The sequence below is a fragment of the Ptiloglossa arizonensis genome, chromosome 10, assembly GCF_051014685.1.
Source record: "Ptiloglossa arizonensis isolate GNS036 chromosome 10, iyPtiAriz1_principal, whole genome shotgun sequence".
In the NCBI taxonomy this organism is placed as follows: Eukaryota; Metazoa; Arthropoda; class Insecta; order Hymenoptera; family Colletidae; genus Ptiloglossa; species Ptiloglossa arizonensis.
Window position 1 is genome coordinate 8,862,650 of NC_135057.1, and position 21,977 is coordinate 8,884,626.

Genomic DNA, 21,977 nt, shown 5'->3' on the forward strand with positions numbered 1-21,977 from the left:
ATCGATGAAATTTTTTCCCCCGGATTCGCTATTAGGAGTCGTCGCTATTATGTCGACAAAAAATTCTCCACCCGTGCTCCACATATTGACGGTCCCGATTATCGAACATTATGCGAGACACTACTGTACCTCGAGGTTACAAAATCCCTACCACTGTTCGTGTTTCTTCGATCCTAGGAACCCAGAGTTTAAATTCCATCGATCTTGATAAAAAAATTCACTCTTCGTGCCCTAACTTCCAAAATACCCACCACAGTACTCGTTTCTTCGACTCTGTCTCCAAATTTAAATTCAACGAAGAATCGCTCCATCCGTGCTTCGCCTGTTGATAACTATCAATTTCACTCTTCGAAAATACTCGAAACTCTATCCCTAGATTCCAAACTCCCTGTCACTGTTTCCATTTCTTCTACTCTGTCCCCGAATTTACACTCGTCCGTTTCCAACCAAAAATCCCTTCACCGAGTCTCTTACATTCGCATCCACCGTTCTCGATCATCGAACAGTACACGAGTCATCAGCCTACCGATTTTGAAAATAGCCAAAGTAATCACTGGCGTAATATTCGATAATCGAGACCCCACACGATTACACGATTGCACGATTACACGATACACGAAGCACGAAGAGTGAATTTTTTACGTACCTCCGATACACTACACAGACTCTATACAGTCTGGAAAATGAACACGAAAGCGGGGTGCACGCGACTCGATCGCCGAAAAAAAAGCCTCTGGAACTCACCGGTAACGTTCGCGAGACGTCTAAAAACCGGTGGATGTTACTCCCGGTCGACGTGGAAGTTGTTTCCCAACAATTTCCCAGCACTTCCCAGACGCGGGTCGTTGTCCGGCTCGGGGTCCGATAGTTGAATACTTCTCCACGGCCGGAGAATTCGATGCCGCTTTCTTTCCTACCGAACTCGCGTAACAGTTACCAGACTTTTCCGGTGAAGGGACAGAGGTAGGGAGGTACGGAATCGAGGAGCTACACCTTTTGCCCGGCCACGATCCACGGAAAGGATTTATCCGCTCGGAGTCGTAGGATCGGTAACGATGTTGCTTTTTGCTTGCCAGTGGCGGCGGATAAAAGCTCACCGCGGTATAATTTCCTTTATTCGTCGTCGATCAGTGGTAACTCGAGGCGAGGGTGGAGACTTCTGACGGTGAGTTTCGCGTATCCGGGGAGACCACTTTCTTGATTAGACGCCACGGTTTAAGCGAACGGACCGGTGCAGAGGGAGGGATGGAGGGGACAGAGGGGGATATTACATCCGTTAAACGCATCGACTGGCCCTCCGTGTGCTTTTTACGAAGGTGCGCGTTTTTCGAACCCGCGGATCGACCGTGTCTCGCGTGGCGCAAAGTATCCGTTAAAGTTACGATAGTGCCGACGTTCGATCTCGTTGCGAGAGTTCTTGCGGTAGAAGTAATAGGAATAATCTACGGGGTGGTCCCGAAAGTCAGCGAACGTGCTCCAGGAACGAAACGTCGAGGGGGGTGTATCGGAGAACACTGCTGTAAGATGTAAATTACTTTTCTCCGGGATGAAGTTTCGCGAGAGATACAAGTACGATAATGTTATTTCTTCTATGTTGGCGATTCTTCCATGCGGTGAGAAAAAATCCCACCTGTTCTCGAAAACTTAGATCGGAGAACGTAAGTTTTGTAATTGAGAAAGGAAACGTTTCTAAACAGAGAATTCCGTCGCATCTTTCGAAGAAAGGGGATCGGTGAAGTTCGACCACCCTGTAGAAGACTCGTATACCTTTCGGTTATTCATACTTTCGGCTGAGAAAATTGTTGAACGGCTCTAAAGTTTCCGAACGTTCGTACATTTAATCTACTCGATGGGATAACTATTTTATAATGCGTTTGTTGTTCATTCTCCTTCGTACTTACGTATAATAAAGACGATGTTGCCCGGATGGTTAAGTATTTCAATCTGGAGTTTCCCCAAGTTAATAAAGTTGAAATTAAAACCCCGTGGATATAAAGTATGCCCACTTAAAACGTATACACTCGGTTATATCTTGGGTTATTAAAGATACATGGAATTTGTTTATATAGAAGTTATTTAGCTCGGAAGGAGAGAGTCTGATAATGAATTTAAATTCTCTTTGCTTGTTTTTCTTTTTTTTTTTTTAGTTAAATTCTACATTTTCGTTAGAGACAATATTGCCGGAAGTTTAAAAAATAATACGGTACCTTCTACCAAGAAATCTACATTACTCCGTTGTTTGAGTTCGCTCTAAAGTACACTATAACACAGGCCTGGAAACGTTTTAAGAAGAATGAAGCTCGAGAACACTTTATATTTAAAAGATAAGATTTTTTTAAACAGATTTAATTAAACAGTTTTCTTGTATTTTCTGCACCCTGATAATTAAGCATACGACAAAATTTTCTCGTTCGAGTCATTTTTCTGGAGAGAAAAAACACTTCCATTGGTATTTGTCAACATCCACGATTGTACAATATTATCCGTACCAACTAATTCTACTTAACCATAAAACGGTTAGTGCAACCAAAAAGCAAATAATTCTATACCGTAACCAATTTGGAAGAGTCCCTATACAAGTAGTATCGGCCAGCAATGATCAGACCCGAGATTCAATCGCGCTAATTTTCAAAATCAAATTTTTCAAAAAAGAAACTTCTCGATACCGTTATTCTACGTTTCTTACTCACTTTCTCGCGTAAAATTATTATATTACCTCCCGTACCATCGATTTCAGAGACACCCAGAGTACCTCGACCGGACACACCGCGTCTTATCCGCTATTTTGATCTAAAACGACCGAAAGGAACACGAGCCAAGGAAAGAATCGGAGAAAATTCGATACCGTTGCGCCGCAATACTGTCAAACATGTTTCGTAATCGAGTGGGAAAGTTCACGCGGCGTCCAATGATCAAAAGCGAAGGCAGACGCGCATTCTTCCCGAAGAATTCCATTTCGTGAAGTGAAAGCGATGGAATTTATCGAGCTACCGGGGTTAATCGTACAAGCCTCGTTAGCCTCGTTATTGAGTTACACGAAATGCTGAGAGCAGCTGCACCCGTCACTTTCCGCCGCGATCAGCTAGGTGAGAGTGATAAGAAATATGATGAACGACCTGTTACTACCAAACGTCGGACGAGACGCGTTGGATTACCGGCTGAAAAGAATTCTAAACAGCAGTATTCTCCGCGCTGCAACAAATTACACGCGAGAGATAACTTACGTGTTGGCTCGCAAGACGGATCGCCGACGGGTGTTTCAATTAAATAAAATTATAGCGCGCGACGGGTATCGCCGATACGGTGGAACCGCTTTCGAACAATCGTGTCTGCGATCTACCGAGCACGAACAATTGACGAGATTTTCCCGGTAGACTATTTTACAAATAATTGTACGATTATTTCACACGGTAGATTGATTTTCCAACCTTCGTGAAGTATTCCATTCGAGTACACACGAAGTATTCCATTCGCGAAATCTTTGGAGTGAAAGTGTGTCCCGAGAAGATCGAACCCAAGTTTCAGAGAAAACATTACAAGTTCCTGTGTATAATTTATTTGAAAAAATTAGAGTTACCGTGGTCACTGTCGCAAAATTTAAAACACTATTCTTTTACACGCTGCAAGAACTTAGCGATAACCATCGAGTAAGAAACTTCTAACTATCGTGAGAATGGTAATATCGGTCCCAAGGCTGGAGCGTAACTAACTTTGTAATCTCGTCTATGAAATAAGAGAGAGTGGAATTATCGGGACAAGGAATTGAAAAATTTCAAAAATCCGTACGAATTTGACGTATTCGAGGTTTTGAAATCTGCGTGGAGATACCAAGGGAAATATTACGAAATATTCACCGTTCGAATTGGCAGCAGTGTCGCGCGACAAAAATCTTCGCGACTATTTCTTCGAGCCGTGCAGTTCCGCGATCGGCAGACGATAACGCGCCGCGAACGAATTTATCCGGGCAATTCCTTCCTTCGTCGCATTACGAGGGACGAGATTGTTCAGGAAATTGGCCTGCAAATCTCTCCCTCGCGACGGAAAAATCGACGACGACCGGTTAATGACGGATGGCAACGTTCGATAAATCGTGTCTCGTCTCAACACCTCCCTCTCCACCCACCCCCCGTACCAGAACGATGGAGGGTAGACACCAGTTATCCCCATTAAATATTCAATTATTTCTGGCGAACGTCGTCCAACGTCCAGGCTTTCGTTGGCGTCGCGCGCGCGTTTCGATGCACGGGTCCGGCCACGAAGGAGCGTAATCCCTATTCATAGACTCAATCGAGTAATTTCGAATAAATTCTTCGCAGCGTTCCGCGAAATCCGTTGCAATTAAAATATTTTAATATCCTTTGGAGCACGTAGCCGCTCCGGGCGATGCCTCCTTCCCGACCACATCCTTCCCTCGCCCTCCACCTCGCCGCTCGTCTTGCTTCGCTTTTGGCTCCGTGTTTCAACCCCGTCTCTCCACCACCACCATCACCATCACCATCGTCACTCCCCTCTACACGGGCTTCTCTCTATCCCAATTTCTTTTTGGAACGGGTGCTCTTATTAAACGTCCCAATCCAGATGCCTCGAGGTATCGGGAGGGCACGTTCGCTTTCCTTCAAAGCGCCCTTTATCACCGCCCCGAAACTTGGAAATATTTTGACCATTCGTCTTCGAGCTACGTACAGGGTGGCCAGGTTTTTCTCCACGCGAAACTTCGTCGTGATATTCCACGGGAACAATTAAGAGGAACGTGTTGCAAGAGTACGGAACTTTTCAACGATTTATTACTGTGGGATTTTGGAATTGTTCAGCGCAAGAGAAAATTTTAATAGGACGTTTATTTTTAGAGAAATGTAATACAGTCGTGCAGCGGAGTATGGTTACGAACAACTGAATAGATTGTTTGTTTAGAAAAAATAGGAAAGCCGGTATCGAGCTCGTCCACCATTCCTTGACTTCTCAAGTACTGTTCAATGTATTCGTTGTATTCTAACAATTACGATGTTGTGGGAAAAATGATACAGTGCTATTGCGTTTCGTAGACACTGTACGAGGACGTTGTTCAAGTGATCCAACGAGACCAAAGTAGGCAAAAATTTGTATTCTCACGAGTGCATTCTACGAGCAACGTTGCAAACGAAATATACACCAACAACGAGCTCGCTTTCACGACGAATTTATGATTCCATTATAAATGACGTCCGTTATTTCAAATGCAAATAGAATCTATTGTATTTTCAGACCCCGCGCCGACTCTTCGCGTTACTTTCGTCCTCGTAAACTTTTGCTTTTTAAATATTTTAATTCTTCTTAATAAATCAGTTAAAAGTCCGTGTTCGTGTAACATTTCCCCCGTAGTTTCGTTCCTGGAATATACCGGCAAAGTTTCGCCGGAGAGAACTAGGACACCCTGTATATCACGGCATCTGCCCGGGTAACTGCACTTTTTCTCTCCCGAAGAGCGTGTAATACGCGCTCCGCGAGTCGGAACACCCCTTTTTCGATAGTTCCTCGAAGCGAGATTTTTCTCTTTCCCTCTGTTTTTTTTTCCTCCCGAAATTTTTTATTTTTCGCCCGCCCGGAGATATAAATCCCCCGGGAACGTAGGAAACCCGATAAGCTGGAAGTAATTGCGCCAAATGCGCGGCGCGTGGCGTTGGGAAGAACTTTGCCCACGAAATATTCGATACGGTGTTTTCGAAACGCGTAAACTATGTACCGAGTTACGAGTGATGGGAGCGTAAAGATATTTTTGATAACCACCCTCCTACCCACCCTACCTACCTCCCTCCGACGCAGACGACGGATTTGCTGCAAGCTAGATACCTCAAAGGTTTTGTTTTAATATTGTGTATATAGGTTGTCCCGTGAGGTAACCGACAAGCTTTTCCAGCGTGTTTGGTATACATTATTCCGAACCGAAAAGTCGGGGTACTCTATAAGCATGCTAAAACCGAGATTCTGCATTTGCTTAGAGAAAGTCTTCCGCTAACGTGGTTAGTTCGTTCCGGAGCCTTATGTTTCTTTACGACGGGAAATATCGAAGAGGAGAAAACTTTAATAAACTGTGTTTACTATGTAAATGTACATATATACACGTGGGAAAATACGTGCGAGGACGTAAGTAAGGACCTCGTGTATACGAATCCGTGGGATTCCAAGATTTAACGTACAATGAAACGGTCTTTGTACTGTTCTTATTTTATCGCATTCGGTCGAATTATGCGTAGAGAAGGTTAACTGTCTTATACGGTCGTTCGTTACGTTTACAAAACGAGAATGCATTACGTCGCTCTAAACGCAATCTTTCTAATTACACAGCTTTAGAAATCGACCTTTCTTCTTACATAGCTTTAAAAATCTCCTTTCTCGATCACCTAGCTGTAAAAATCAACCTTTCCAATTGGATAACTTTAAAAATCAATTTTTAATACTACCACTCGACACTCGTTATTTTTCTTTAAATAGAGACGATAAACTCGATTTAATCACCGTGTTATCCGTTCAAATCTTCGAGCAATACGGATAGCGAGGTTAACGGTTAGGGTACATCGAGAGGAATCGGAACGAGTCCATCCAGCGCTGTCATTCATCGACGATACGATCAATATGTAATGATCTCTATAAAGCGCGGTGATGGCCATGGCTAGGATATTTTAAATGAAAGGAGGGATAAATTTATCACGGCCCCGTCGAACGATTTATCACGACGATACATTCGAGCTACGGACGTTCCGGAGAACGTACGAGGGCGTCAGCTGCGGGAAACCGCTCTAGGGGAAGTAGATCCCCATCCGATCATTGTTCATACGGAGCCAGCATATAATGCGACGGGACCCGGAGTCAAATATATATCTATTATATGCAGAGCGCGATCCCATTTCAGTTTTTCTCCGCGATGAATTCCGTTCACCGTAGCCTAAGTGTCCGTGTTCCCGCCAAGGAAAAAGAGAGACCTTTGAACGCCACCGTTGTTTGCCTTCCCTGGATGCGAACAAAGAACGAGATTCGCTCCATCGTGCCGAACCGACGAATTGTGACTACAGCTTTCCTGGTAACTCAAATACCGAAATACAACCTTCTTACTGTTCACTTTCAGTCGGTCCGTACAATAGATTATTTCTTTGAAAATCAACCGTTAAGTAACAGAAATTTCACGTCGTGTGAATTTGCTATAACTGTCTAAAAGAATTGATTTTTCTATTTATATATAACCTATTTTCAAAATCTTTCGAATCGAGAATTCTTAATCTTTGACCGAGTAGATTGAATCACTCGTTTTAGAGAGATATTGTCACTGTTACAAAATTACTATAATATTCCTAGTGTCTCTCTTAACACCTGGAGATAATTGTAGCGAATTTGCTACAACTATCTAAAAAGTAGATTTTTCTATTTATATATAACCTATTTTCAAAATCTTCCGAATCGAGAATTCTCAATCTTCGAGTAAATTAAATCACTCCTTTTGGAGAGATATCGCCACTGTTACAATATTACTATAATATTCCTACTGTCTCTCTCAACTCCCGGCGATCATCCTGGGAATAAATCTGTGCATACAGGATTGTACGGATTACGCCGCTCCGCGAGTACCGTACTTTTCGAAAGCGTGGGATTAATATCCACGAAAATGCAACGTTTACTATACTTTGCCACAAAGCAGCGCAATTATGGCGCGTGTTTGTCCGCATCCCCTACTCGATTGGGTTCGAGCCGGGTTCGTTTGTTTCTCGGCCAAATTGCCGGAATCTCGTACAACCTTAGCGGAAACGTCCCGCGTTTCGGGCCAAGTCACGGGCCACTGTTATTTCATACAAAATAGCCCGACATCTTGCTGGCCTCCGCGGCTATAGATACCGTTAACACAATCGGGCGTGTTTTGGCAGCGGGTTTAGTCTCCGGTGGACGCCGCCACCCCCGACCGCCAACGCCACCCCTCGAAGGCCGTTACGCCAGGGACACATAAAAGTTTCACTGCAAAACTCCGTCGACAAGGGCTACATGCGGTACCAGCCGTTTCCGGCTCCTCGATCGACTTCGTCTTCCTCCTCGACTCGCTTTCTTTTTCCTCCATTCCCTTAACAAAGCGTAACCCCTTGTTACGCCACCTTCGTGACGACGAAACCGACGGTATCTTGGCGAATTTTTTGCAACAATACCGCACATCCGATGGAAATGAATTTTTTACCAGGTGTAGTACACATAATTGAATTTCTAAGGAAATATTTGTATATTAATCGCGAGGAAATTTCTTCGTTTTTCGTTTAAATAATTGGTAAGCCTCTGTGTAGGCTAGCTTCGCGAGGACAAAAACGAGAGAAGTTTTGCGAATTTTTTGCAACAATACCGTACGTCCATTGGAAATGAATTTTTTACTATGTGTAGTACACATAATTGAATTTCTAAAGAAATATTTGTATATTAATTGTGAGGAAATTTCTTCGTCTTTCGTTTCAACAATTGGTAAGCCTCTGTGTAGGCTAGAATTGCGAGGACAAAAACGAGAGAAGTTTTGCGAATTTTTTGCAACAATACCGTACGTCCATTGGAAATGAATTTTTTACTATGTGTAGTACACATAATTGAATTTCTAAAGAAATATTTGTAGATTAATCGCGAGGAAATTTCTTCGTCCTTCGTTACAATAATTTGTAAGCCTCTGTGTAGGCTAGCTTCGCGAGGACAAAAACGAGAGAACTTTTGCAAATTTTTTGCAACAATATCGTACGTCCATTGGAAATGAATTTTTTACCACGTGTAGTACACATAACTGAATTTATAAAGAAATATTTGTATATTAATCGCAAGGAAATTTCTTCGTCCTTTGGTTCAATAATTGGTAAGCCTCTGTGTAGGCTAGCCTCGCGAGGACAAAAACGAGAGAAGTTTTGCGAATTTTTTGCAACAATACCGTACGTCCATTGGAAATAAATGAACGCACGACGTGCGATACATATAGTAAAATTGCCAGGGAAATTTTTTACCCGTACATTAGTCGCAAGAAACTTCCTCACCCTTTGCCCCCGATAAGACGTAACCCTTCATTAGGCTACCTCGATGAGGACAAAACCGAGGGTGTCTGGAAATTTTTTGCAAGAATACCGTAGGCGCGATGGATATAACTGTTTTTTACCACGCCTGAGGCGTGTAATAAGATTTTCGAGGAAAATGTGAACAAAATTCAAGAAACGTTAGAAATTGTAATATTTGAAGAGACACATATTTGTCATATTTTCTAATTTGAATATAAAAAAAAAATTGTTAAGTATACGATACGCAACCTTAGAGCCTAATTTTATCGAATTCGTTTCAAAAGTCCAGCCCAAGAACACGATTAATTGTTGCAAAAAACACCTTTCGATCTTTTATAATTTTACATTCTATCGATCGGTCCTGGCTCGCAATACAAATCGTCAAAATACGATTAATTTGTTCAGATACTCCCAAACTTACTTGTAAATCGTACACTTGTACCGAATTCTGTTTCTCGTCAAATTGCACCGCGAAGGGGAGCTAAAAACAACGATCGAAGAAAAAGCCTACTGCCGGATGAAAGTTTCGCGGACGACTTCGGTGAAACGGGATACTCTTCCCCTTATACCCTCTTCCGTTTCCTTCCATTCTGTTCGAGTAACTCGAGCGGGCATCTCTTACCCATCCGCTCCTTTCGCGTTCCATTTTTATCGTTTTTTTTCTTCTTTTTTCTGGGCTCGTCTGCGTTTCGGAGCAAGTTTCGCCGAGCGGATGGATGGATCGCGTGCGCTAATTTGATTAACGGGGAATAACATCGATACGATCTCAACCGGTTCGGGTTCGAATTACCAGAACGCCGAAGAAATTCACCGCGATGCTCTTATTTCGAGCGCGGGTATATTCAGGTGAAATAATTGGATCATCCCATAAGTGATGTCAGTTTTAATGAAGGACCCAGGAACGTTTCGAGGAGGCGAAAGCGCTTTGATAGCTTCGACGAGGTTGTTTAGACGCGAACGATACACGAAGGTTGCAGGATCGATATCGTACTTCCTTTGGAATGTGCTTTTCAAGTGTCGAAAATAACGGAATCGTTCGAGGTGTTTCGTCCTCATCATTCACCCTAGTGAATATATTTCTAAATATTGCAACAAACGAGATACACGACGTTCGATATCAACGAAACTACCTTTTCTTGTATTCGATGTGTCGATGGTTATTTAAATACTTTGTGCATTGGTCATGTATCGAGATATTTGCAATACTCGATACTGCCAGATGGATTATCGAATGCTGTGTATGTTCGTCGAAGATATGACACGAGAAATTAAAAATCTGATACAATATATTTCACATAGAACCTTCCCGAGATATTCCAAATAGCAATGTTCTAACCTATATAAAAAACCAATCCGTATTTTACACCACGAATTACCGAGACTACGTTTACACACCGCGACCCATCAAACCTGATCAGCTTAAATTACTAATTGTGAAATAGATCGCGTCACCTGTACCAGCCAAATTACCTTGCTCACCGGTGCATGTTACAATTTTTAACCAGACTGCTGAACGGTAGATGATCGAATTAGACTCAGCCTGTACACGTCGTATATCTTACGAAACGATCTAATATATTCCGTGTGAGAGATGTTACTCCTATACCTACCTCCTATACAGAGCACCGATCTACGCATCGCGTAACCATCGTAGAATTTTCGAGCACGAAGCACGCACATCGTCGACTCGAATCCTCGAAGTACTCGAACACGCTCGTGAATGTTCCACAGGATCGTTCGAATACTTAACCGTACTGCAAAATGACAAATCATCGAGTTGAACTCACCCTGTACGATTTCCAAAAAAAATACAAGACGATTCTCTCGCAAGTAGATTCCAAAGTGTCTAACCAGTCCCACGTTTGTATGGACGAAGTATTCAATGTCGCTGTTGCGTCAGCCAGCGGTCAACGATGTGTATCGTCGCGAGGATGATTACATTTGTAAGAGAGAGACAGGATAACACGACCGCACCAGTGTAGCCAGACTAAGCTAGATCCAAAGTCGAAGGAGTGGGGGGAACTCAGGTAGGCGGGTTCACTGTCTCGCGACGGAGTGGGGGAAGCAACGGGTGTTTCTATTCTCGTTCTTCGCTAAAAGTACAACACAATATATACGTCATGTTCTGCGACCCCGTGCGTCGAAATGAGAGATATAAGAGGGTGTTTCTATTCGCGTTCTTCGCTAAAAAGTACAATAAGACATACTAATATTCTCTAATATTCTCTAATATTCTCCCACTTGCTGCACAGTAGCGAGCACCGAAACTCGAACCAGCTGTCTTCTCCCACTCTTTCGGCTTAGGATTTAGCTCAGCAGTTTAACCACTCTGGACAACACTTTCGAGGCTAGGAACGAGAGAATCGTTCTGCGTGTCCCATACGAGTTTCCTCAGTTCCTGATCAATCCATTGTCCAACCATCGCGAAATTTTCGAGCACCGATTGAAACTCGTACAACACCCCATGCGAATCTCGTCGATCATCTTCCAAACGGAGTGTCGTTATGTAGAACGCGGCGGTTACCCGCGTCAAGACGGCAGTTCATTATAACGAGAATCAGCGCGTATCAGCGCGCATTATTCCGAGTCGACGGCGCGTAATTCTTCACGCAGCGAGATTTTTCAAAGTACAATAACGCGGTGGCGCGGGTCCGCTCGGTCCCGCGTCGTTCTGGCGTCGCGCCAACGTCGACCGCGTAATTCCAAGCGGTTAATCGGTAGCCGGAGCGAATCCGCGAAAACGCGCGAAGACCTCCGTATACTCGCTCGTGGTGCGGTGTACCCGCGCGCGCGCACGCGCAACGGATCGCTCGGACGACGTTTCACCGCGTGATGTTTCCAGCGAGTTAATTCGCGTATCCAGCAGCCTCTGCGTTTGTGTTTCAGACAATGGACCGCTGGTCGACCAGGGCGACGACGGATGGCTGAACTTCACAAAAATCACCCGCGCCGAGAGCGGATGGTACAAATGCTACACCAGGCACATGCTCGGCATTTTCACCAGCATCGGTTATTTTCTCAACGTCCGCTGTGAGTAGATCGTTACGTTCAATCGAGACCGACACGGCCCCGTTTCGAACCTTTCGTCCTCCATACGAGGACGGAATATTCACGGGGCCTATGAAATCATAAAGACTCTACGAATTCTCCTATCCTAATCACTCTATCCGCGAGATTGTAGCGACGGTGTCTCGTTTATCGGCGAAATTAGAAAACAGTGGTTGGACCGGCTCCGAAAGAGCGGGAGAAATCGAGAGAGATTAATTATTAATTTTTGTCCGAGATTACGATGTTTCCGGTTCAATGGGGTGCTACCCCGTGGGGGTTGTTTAGAATCTAATTTTATGTATACTTTTGTACGTGTTCGTTTCTTGTAGATTGCTTGTACGGGGCGTGTCTCCGGGTTTCCTCGATGGAGACAAAGGGAAAATGTTGCACAAAGTTTGACAATAAATGCTGTGTTACCGGAGTTGTAAACAAATATTGCGAGCATGAAATATGGAACAATGCATTCACCGTCGCGATGCAAAGAATATTTACCTGTTTATCCGGTCTGTGTAGACACGTTTTTTTTATTATTCTTTGGTATCCTTTCTCATTTTAATATTCTTAATAGTTGTTAATTCTCGACTATCGAGTAGTCATTTTGATATGTCGAAAATATTTTCCAACTATCGACAGAGTTACTTACAATATCTCTGTACAACTACGTGACAAAGTGTTTAGAGCCAAACGTTATATAACATTTTTTTCTTATTTTTATTTATAGATTAAGTCTTCGTAGTTCGTCGAAGCAACTCGGAATACCTTGTACGTTCTTTGTTATGGAGAAATTACTTGTTCCTCGAAGATCTACACGGATGGAGAACATTTAAGTTTCCGTGCACACGTTCAAGCATTCGAGTTTCTTCAGTTTTGAATAAGCAGTTGCACCGAGTATTTTATTATTAGCGAGCGTAACTTCGTAGATGAATTCGGTACAACATAACGGCATAAAAGTTTCTTACATATAAATGGCTTCTGTTTGACCTTGTTTCCAAGTTGCACGGGTTTTTGGCTTTACCGAACTTTCTATATACCGATGCAACTTAACGTACAACCGGCGCTCCGAAATGAATAATTAATTACACGGTTCATAATTCCCGGCGCATAGTTGATAGTTATGTCCAATAACAAAGCGTTTAGTGCATCGTAACGAAACTCAACGCTTAAGGGAATTTTTTTTTTTAAACAGGCTTCGAGAAACGTTCACTTTTCGAATAAAATGTTGCATCGTTCGACAAGCTCTGTCATCGTGCAGTACAATTTTTGTAGAAGTGCATCGATGCAGTTGCAAGGTCCAGTTACCCTTGTTTCTTTTTATCATTTTTTGTACCGAGTAAAAAAGTATTAACGTGCAGTGCCGAGAAAATTAATGTTCGACAACCTTTTATTTCGTGACACGAAAGAACGAAAGAAAGAATTTTAATATTTTCAAATTATTAATTCTTTCGACATCGTACTCTGATACTTTTTCGTTCGGTGTAACACGATGAATCAATCCGTGTGAAAAAAATCGTCGTGCTCTATTAAAAAAAAAAAAAGGAAAAACGAGTGAAACTGCATTTTACAAGCGCATCGATGCACCTTTGAAAAAAAAAGAAAAAAACTGTTAAACGACGCAAAATATTCCTCCACAATTTTTACAATTTTCCGTACGAACAAGGTTACAATCTGACCCGGTTACCACGCGTACCTCGTGCCAAAAAAACAAAAACAAAAAAAAAATATCAGTAATCCATATCGAATGCAAAAACCGAACAAAGATCGAATCCACGCACACCACCCGCCTAATATCTTCCCCTGTGTTTAAATTGAGCGATAAATTTCGTTTTCTTTCTTCTCCGGTTGCTTCGAGTTAACGCGAGCGACCTTATTCGTTACCGGAAGCGAGCCTCGTTCTCCGACCAACATCGCGAGCTTAAAACGTTTAAGAACCGCCATTGTAACGCGCGGGAGTATTGCATTCTACGCAAACCGCACAGCTTCTGAAGTATCCGAGCACGGGACTCCAGAATCGAGGCTCTAATTATTCCGAGCAACGGTAGATATTCGGCTCGTTAACGGCCGCTGACTAATCCTCGACTCGAGCGAAACGCTCGCGAGTCGACCACGATTCGCACGCGAGGGAAAAACAACGACCGATCGAGGGACTCCCATCGGAAAAGAGTATCGTCTATCCTTCGTTCTCCAAGTAGCGGGAAACCTCTAGGGACGTGGATCGGAGGGGGGACGATAGCTCGAGCAGACATTCCTGCTAATTCGGAATGCGAAGGGGGTCGTCGTCGTCGCAGCCGATAACCGGAAACCACAGTCATTTGTCAAGAGCGGAAGCCACCGAGCCAACCGGAAATTATCCGTGCCCTGTCGTGAAAATTTGCAAATTTCCTACCCCGTAGCCCCCACGGTCCTTCCATCTTGCCATTCTAAACGCGGTGGGAGGGGGGACGGTACGAGCCCCCTCCCCTACCCACCCTCTTCTCTCACGAACCGCCCTTCATCCCCCTTCATCCCCCTTCATCCCCCTTCATCGCCCTTCTGGCCGCCCTATTCGCCACTTCAGCCACGGCTGGCAGCTACCGCTTCCGTTTGCACCCTCGGCCGACGATCCTGGATACGGGTTTCCGAGCACCTAATCTCTACGCAATTTAGATGGCTCGAGAGCACCTATAAACCAACCATCCTCCGTAGGAATTATCGATTACAGTGCTACCACGTCCTGTTCGAATCTCCTGGCCCGGATTACTTATCCACGGATAACGTCGAGTCGGGTTTTAAACGGTGCAGCGATTTCGCACCGTACCGCCGCGCCAAGGGACCGCTGAAGGGTGTACCGAGTACCTACGCGTTTAGCTACGAAACGCGAAAGGAAACTTACCCATTCGGCGAACCCCGCTCGCGAAACTGCTGAAGAGTTTCCTTCGTGAATTCAATTTTACGATTTTTTTATGCGGTGAGAACCAACGGGGGATACATCATCGCGGTAATTTCGATGGCTAGAGGTGTTTCGGATTGTTTTAACGTATTTTTTTATATAAATTCTCGCCTGTTCTCCCGTTAATCGATTATACGATGTTTGGACGTTCGATAGATGACGGACAAATTTTGAGTATCGTTGTTGGAAAGTTATTATGACACTTGGAGCAGAATTATCGCGAGAAGGATAATAATAATATGGATAATACTCGAAGTCGAGAATTTTTCTCCATCCAGATAGAAATCTTGCGTAATTTGAGGAACACACTTCGAGAGTTTATTGTACATCCCAAAAATAGGCACTGTGTAAATAAATGAAAAAGATTCGTACGAACTATCGATCTTCGTTTACGATATACAACTTTTGTACCCAGAGCGGACTCTCTTTCCGTAAACCGTGGTGAAGAGTGGTAAATTAAAACTAACCGGATCAACGATAAGATACCTTACTCTAATACAAAATACTGTAATGTAAAATAGTAATTTTGCAAATCTTCAAAATTCCAACAAAATTCGTTTACACGAACCTGTTTCAATTATTCGATACAATCTTGAAGTTCTAAACGTCTAAACAGCATTAGAGTAAGATACCTTACTCTAACACAAAATACTGTAATGTAAAATAGTAATTTTGCAAATCTTCAAAATCCCAACAAAATTCGTTTACACGAACCTGTTTCAATTATTCGATACAATCTTGAAGTTCTAAACGTCTAAACAGCATCCCCCCGTCACGTTCGAATAACCGTTCGATTACTCTTACGAAGTGGAAGCGTCTTCTTCAACTTCGTACTCGTAAACCGCGGAACTCGCGAAACTGCTACGACCCCTACCCCCCTCCAACAACGATTACTCGACGAAGTAACAATTTCCAATCGGATCGAAGTAAGTTCCGAGGGTTCGCGAAACGCGACGTCCCGAAATCCCTGTGTCGTGAAAGTCGACGAATTCGCGCAAACTTCAATTCGCGTGCCTTTTGACCGTGCCACGGGACCTTTGTTGGGGTACGAGGGGGGGATGGATGGGTGGATAGGGTGTGTATCCCATCGATAGGACGAAACGCGTCAGAGTCGCCCGCATCGGGGGATCAAAGCTCACCGAGGGCGAGCTCGGTGCGGGGATTCGCCGACGATAGATCAAATTCGTCGGTAACGAGAATCGCCATTAAAAAAGAGGAGGACGGTGCACGGGCCGGGTAACGAAGAAAAAGTGCAACTGCCCCCCCTGCCTACCCCTCTCTACACCGTCCAAGTCCCCCCCCCCCCCCCGGGGTGTGTTTGTTATAGCATCACGACTCTGTTTGCCGTTAAAATTCCGAACAAACTACAAGACAAACGAGGTAGGTATAGTCGGCCGACCGGTCGAGCCATGGGCCTAGAGGGTGGGACGTTGGACGAGGGGTACGAGGGGGTGTGTAAAAACCTCCTATCGTCGCATCCACCACTTTGATCCCTTTGTTTTGTTATAGGATGAGCCGAAGGATCAGCTTGCTAACTCAAAGGACTGCTCTCTTTCTCCGAGCCTCCCCTTTTCGCTCATCTTCTCTCCACCTCGTGCTCCTCGTCCATCCTTTTCTCTTTTCTTCCACACGTTCTCTTTCTCTCTCTCGCTCGCGAACCGATTCCGTACCACCCTCCACGGTCGTCTCTAATTCCCGGCGAAGAGATACCCCCGACACGACATCGACCTTTCCACTCCCCCTTCATCCACAGTCGACACCCTTTCCCTTCGTAATTGTGGACACAGCGTTAGCTCGAGAGCAAACGATCGCGGACGTATAATTCCGTAGGTGGAATTGGAAAAGGAAAGATGCCGGGGACGTCGTCGAGGACGCCACGGCGACCGTCGTCCTCGTCCTCGACCGTCGTCCTTGTCGGTGGCGTCGTCGTTCGGGAAAAGATTTTGCTAAACCCCACACGTGGGAACGTCGCTTCCACCCCTTAACTTTATCCCCGGTACGTGCGTCTGATTCCTGATGCGCGGCGTGGATAGGGGTGAGGAGCTCGTTGATATCGATGACAACGCCGTCGGACTCGAGGATCGGTTTAAGATACCTCGGATAAGGATGTACGTTGCGTGCTCGAGGATCGTCAGCGTGAAAATACCGTCACGCTGGTCGAAGAATTGAAATCTGTAATTCGAACTGATACCGACACGTGCAAACCGACGGAATTTCATTTTCTTCGTCGCGGTACACGAATCGAACTTTTTAACATGAAACCGTGAATTACGCGTCTCGGTGCCGATAAGACACGAATGTTCACGCGAACACGATACGATCGAGCAGAGGGTGATTTTTAACGAGGGAATCAGTCGAAAGGGTGGACGTAAAGTGTATTTGTATCTGAGACTTCGTTTTCCAGGAAAACGATTTCGAAGATTTCTCGAGTACATGGATAATAATTGTAAATTTCGAATGGACCGATTTCTGTTTTTCCAGGTGTATATTAATTATTTCGTGTCGGTATTTATTTTTCCACGAGGAAACCCTGTCTAGCTGTAGTATTACTCCAGATAACGATACGAACTCCTTCGATCGCTCTGTAGCTTTACAACGATTGAAAAGAACGAAAGTTGAATGAAAACATTCCTAAACAATGTTTTTCAAGACACCACTGCGCGTCGAATATTTCTACGCAGGTTCTAGTATACGGTGATCGGGGTAGCCGGAAAAATAAGCCTAATCTCATGTTTAAGCAGTGGAGGAAGGTAACATGGTAGGAGTTGGAGAAGTATCGGGTGTTCCTATTGTATTATAGTTAGGTATACCGTTACATCTTACATCTCACGTACCAATATTGTTCTTAGGTATATCGCTATACCTTACAATCAATACTTCCTTCCCCCACTTCATAAAATTCACCTTACCTTTCGAATTACGTTAACGGTGATTCACAAGACTCGGTGAAACGACGATTTGTTAAAATCGTCTCGAAATTGTAACGAATCGAAACGTTTCGATTTGTTAAAATCGTCTCGAAATTGTAACGAACCGAAACGTTTCGATTCTCGACTGTGTCGAACGTCTACGAACGATTTAAAGCAGGAGGTCTGCAGCTCGTACGCTGTGGCCTCTGTTTCATTTACATAAATCAATTCCAGATGATCCAGACATGGAAACGGAAGCGGAAGCCGTGAACGGCGAAGCCACCGATTCCCGTAAAATGGAGGTCCAAATCGGCGGCGCGGTGACTTTGGAGTGCGACGGTGGCTGTTGGGGACACGGTCCTGGGATGGATCCAGTTGGTGGGCCCGGACCCCTGGTTTTGGGTCGGGTCGTTTACCAGGAAGCCGGCGAGTATCGTTGCGTCGCGCCCGATCGAAAAATGCAGGACACGTGGCGTGCACAGATGCCCTATCACGTCAAGGTCACCGGTAAGTTGCACGATTTCTATTTTTCCAAACATGTATTAATTATTTCGTATTCTGTATTTATTTTTCCACGAGGAAATCCTAGCTATAGTATTACTCCAGACACGGTACGATACTCGTTATTCTTGCTTCGTTGAACGATTCGAACTCCTTCGATCGCTCTGTAGCTTTACGACGATCGAAAAGAGAGAAAGTTGAATGAAAAAGTTCCTGAACAATGTTTTCTGAGACACCACTGCGCGTTGAATATTTCTACGCAGGTTTCAGTGTACGGTGATCGGGGTAGCTGGAAAAATAAGCCTAATCTCGTGTTTGTTCTCTTACGTTTGTTCGACTCGCGAAGATCGTAACCAGTTCTTCGTAATCGATCTTCCAAACGAGTATTTTGAACTCTTATCGTTTATACTCGGGAAGATTGAATCGTTACTTAATTAGGTCTAATCGCTGATTGATCAAGTCCGTTCAATTTACTCCGTCATTGAATTTAGTCCGATTTTTCGTTAGATGTCAACGTTGTTGCACGAGCCGGTAAAATGTTGGAATACACGGGGAATATTGAAAGAGAAAAGTAACGTTTGGAATTGATCGTAGGATTTTTTGTTACTTCTGGTACGAAACACTTGGTCGAAATTAGTTCCTTGTAGCGAAGAAACTTCAAGCTCAAAGGGTTAAACTTTTTCTCGCGTAGGCAGCCAACGATAATTAACCCTCCCGCGATGAGGACTCTGATTTAAAAATGCGTTAAACAGTGAGCCCTTGAAAGATCTCGTTGGATTCCGAGCGGGTTTGTTCAGCTTGAATTATTATGGCCGGTTCGACTCGAATATTTCCAGCCGTGGAATTCTTCTGGTTAATTAGAATCCGAGTTTCATGAATAACAAGTGCTTTGTATTTGATTATTTCCACGCCGCGTGGCCACTCATAGTGTGCCGAATAATTCATTCGAAGAACGATAGGATTAAAGTGCGAGGTAAATATCGCGAATAGGGGCGGTTTCGGAGATATAGAAAATTATGTAAATTAATTCAAACCGAGCGGATGTGGCTCGCTAGTTTTCGAAATACGGCAGATGCACGACGGATCGTGCATTTGAATTTAAGAGGTTCAAGGGTCCCCCGTAACCACGACACCGCAATTTATTTACAACGCTCACACGCTCCAGCATGGCTGATTCCCCCGTCTTTGTTAATTATTTATTAAACGAACAGGTGTATAATATTTATCGCATAACTGGTGCGTCGCGGTTTATCCCCATCTTGTAACGATCGATACTTGCTAAGTCGATAACCATTTTACTAAATTCCTACACGAAGAGCCCTCGATGTACACCCCGAACCCTTTAAAATACCCTTTAAAGGGTATTTGCTTTCGTTCGAATTGTTCGATAACCGAGTATTTATTTTCCTACACATTTCTATCTTTTGAATCCTATTATTTCACTTATCATTCTTATCTCTACGATTGAATTCTTGGTTACGTTTCGTACGAATCGTTCGAAATAATTGAAAATCTCGATTTTAAATCACGTACGTATAATAATCGTGTTCCGTGGCGTAAATATTGCGCGTTGTTCCGCGATATTTAATATAAAAATAGGGCGAATTTACCCGCAAGTACCGTGAACGTAATTTTCAAACTCAAGATCGTCAACGAGCGTCGTAATATCAGCCCTCTTCTAGACCGCTCGGAAAGAATTATCCAATTTTCTTCAATTATTGTTCACGAGCGCTCTTCGACGACTTCCTAATAGCGAGTCTTATGAACACATTTTGGATAAATTATTACACTCGATCCCCCCTCCTCCGGTAGACTCCGTCCACTAATTTGAACGATAGCTTTCCTAAGGGGAGCAATTTCGCGCGGTCTACCCCGAAGATGATCGTTCGCCTATTTCCACAAGCGTTACAAAATGCTCACAGGTTCCTTCCAACCTTTGGAACCCAAGAGGGCTAACACGAGTCTCCTGCAGTTGAATATTTCGTCGTAGCTTGTTTTTCGAAGATGATCCAGCACGGAGAAATATGGAACTCCGTGTTGAAAGTGATCGATTGCCGCCATAAAAAGGGCCAGTAACGGATCGGTGGCATTTACTCATCCGTTGCAAAAAGGAAACACTCGTCTGGAAGAAACATGACAAATGCTATAAACGTTCTCCTCGAAAGCGAGACAAGAAGAAAAGTAAATCGATTTGCGACAACTGCGAGTTGCTCGCGTAATTCGTATGCAAAGACCACCGAGGAACAATTATCGGTATCGAATGTGTCGGTTGCACCGTTAGGGAATAATCAGAAGCAACAAGTATCTTATTCTCATTTATCATTTATGGAGAGTTTATGTAGAGTTTCGAGATCGATGTTCCTTTCACCGAAAGATTACGATTTATGTACCATTTATATAAATTTCTTCATCGATGTTTACTCTATTAAAAGATTCTTAGGTTTCCTTTTCCGTTCTTCGTATTAAGTTAAATTCATATTGAGTTACATTCGTGTTACGTTGACACTCAAAAGCATTCGATCAAATTTTTACAGTTTAATCCTACAGTTACCGTTACTGTAATTTTGAATGTTTCATACAGACCTGGATTACGACATTTTAGAATGTTTCTAGAACTCGAGAGCCTAAGGGTTAAACGCGGTCAGATTTTACATCCAGCCGTGTAAATATCGTAGTGGGCGTTCCCTCCGAATTGTCCATATTCATTAACCTTTTTACGCGTTCGCGACCGTTTCATATCTCTCGCGCGTTTTAAAGCAGCCGTACACACGCAACAGAATTCGCTCGCTGGATAGTGAAACGAACGAGAATGGAAAATTAGAACTTTCTCATCGAGCGTGTCTGCTCTCTCTCTCTATATTTCTCTCTCTCTCTCTCTCTAATCTTTCTCTTCCTTTTTCCCTTTTCCCGTAACGTTATTATCGTCTTTCGTGATAGCGCGGAAAAGTCTCTTCCCGACGATGCATCGCGCGGCTCCATCCGCGGAAAAAGGATTTCTTTCCTCGTTCGGGATGCTGTTTTCTCGGACGAGTTTCGCCAGCGATACACCGGCATTCTTTTCATCGAGGTAGGTACGTCATCATTCTCGTCGTTACTCTCCATTGGTATAGTCAAAGGAATTATAATCGCGTCGTCGCCCGCTAACGCGGGAACCTTCCGTCTCGATCCTCGCGCCATTCTTTTTTTCTCTTCTTTTTTTTCGTCGTTATCCCTCCGAATGTACCGGAAGAACATAATCTCTTCGTTACCCCCACGGACGTGGAGCTTGCGAGGAAAGAGGAATTACCGTAAAAATATTCTCGTTTCGGGATAACTAGCGTTCTTTGCGCGCGAAAATGTGTCGGTGTATTGGCAGGGTCGATGGAGAACGGTTTGGGAGGTGCTGAAAATTGTGCAGTAATGTTGCAACAATTTTAGAGTCCTTTCGACGAGCTAGAACTAACTTCGTTGATATGATTCTTCGATTATTTTATTGTATCGAGTAATTTTCAGTTTTCATAATGGAGTAGTATTTTTTAGATTTTACAAAAAAATGGAGAAATTTCAATGTCATTAGTA

General features: G+C 43.8%; 2 protein-coding genes across 2 annotated transcripts in view; one reads left to right on the top strand and one right to left on the bottom strand.

The window, feature by feature from the left end:
• The window catches only part of Tei (irregular chiasm C-roughest protein teiresias), a 516,885-nt gene that overhangs the window by 388,056 nt on the left and 106,852 nt on the right, over positions 1-21,977 (top strand). Inside the window, exons 7-8 of the mRNA XM_076321760.1 lie at positions 11,922-12,065; positions 18,153-18,425. Coding sequence (XP_076177875.1) covers positions 11,922-12,065; positions 18,153-18,425 — 417 coding nt within the window. The remainder of the gene's footprint in view (positions 1-11,921; positions 12,066-18,152; positions 18,426-21,977) is intronic.
• Positions 1-21,977, bottom strand: part of LOC143152089 (uncharacterized) — a 59,795-nt gene that overhangs the window by 23,558 nt on the left and 14,260 nt on the right. The gene's annotated exons all lie outside the window — the stretch shown is intronic.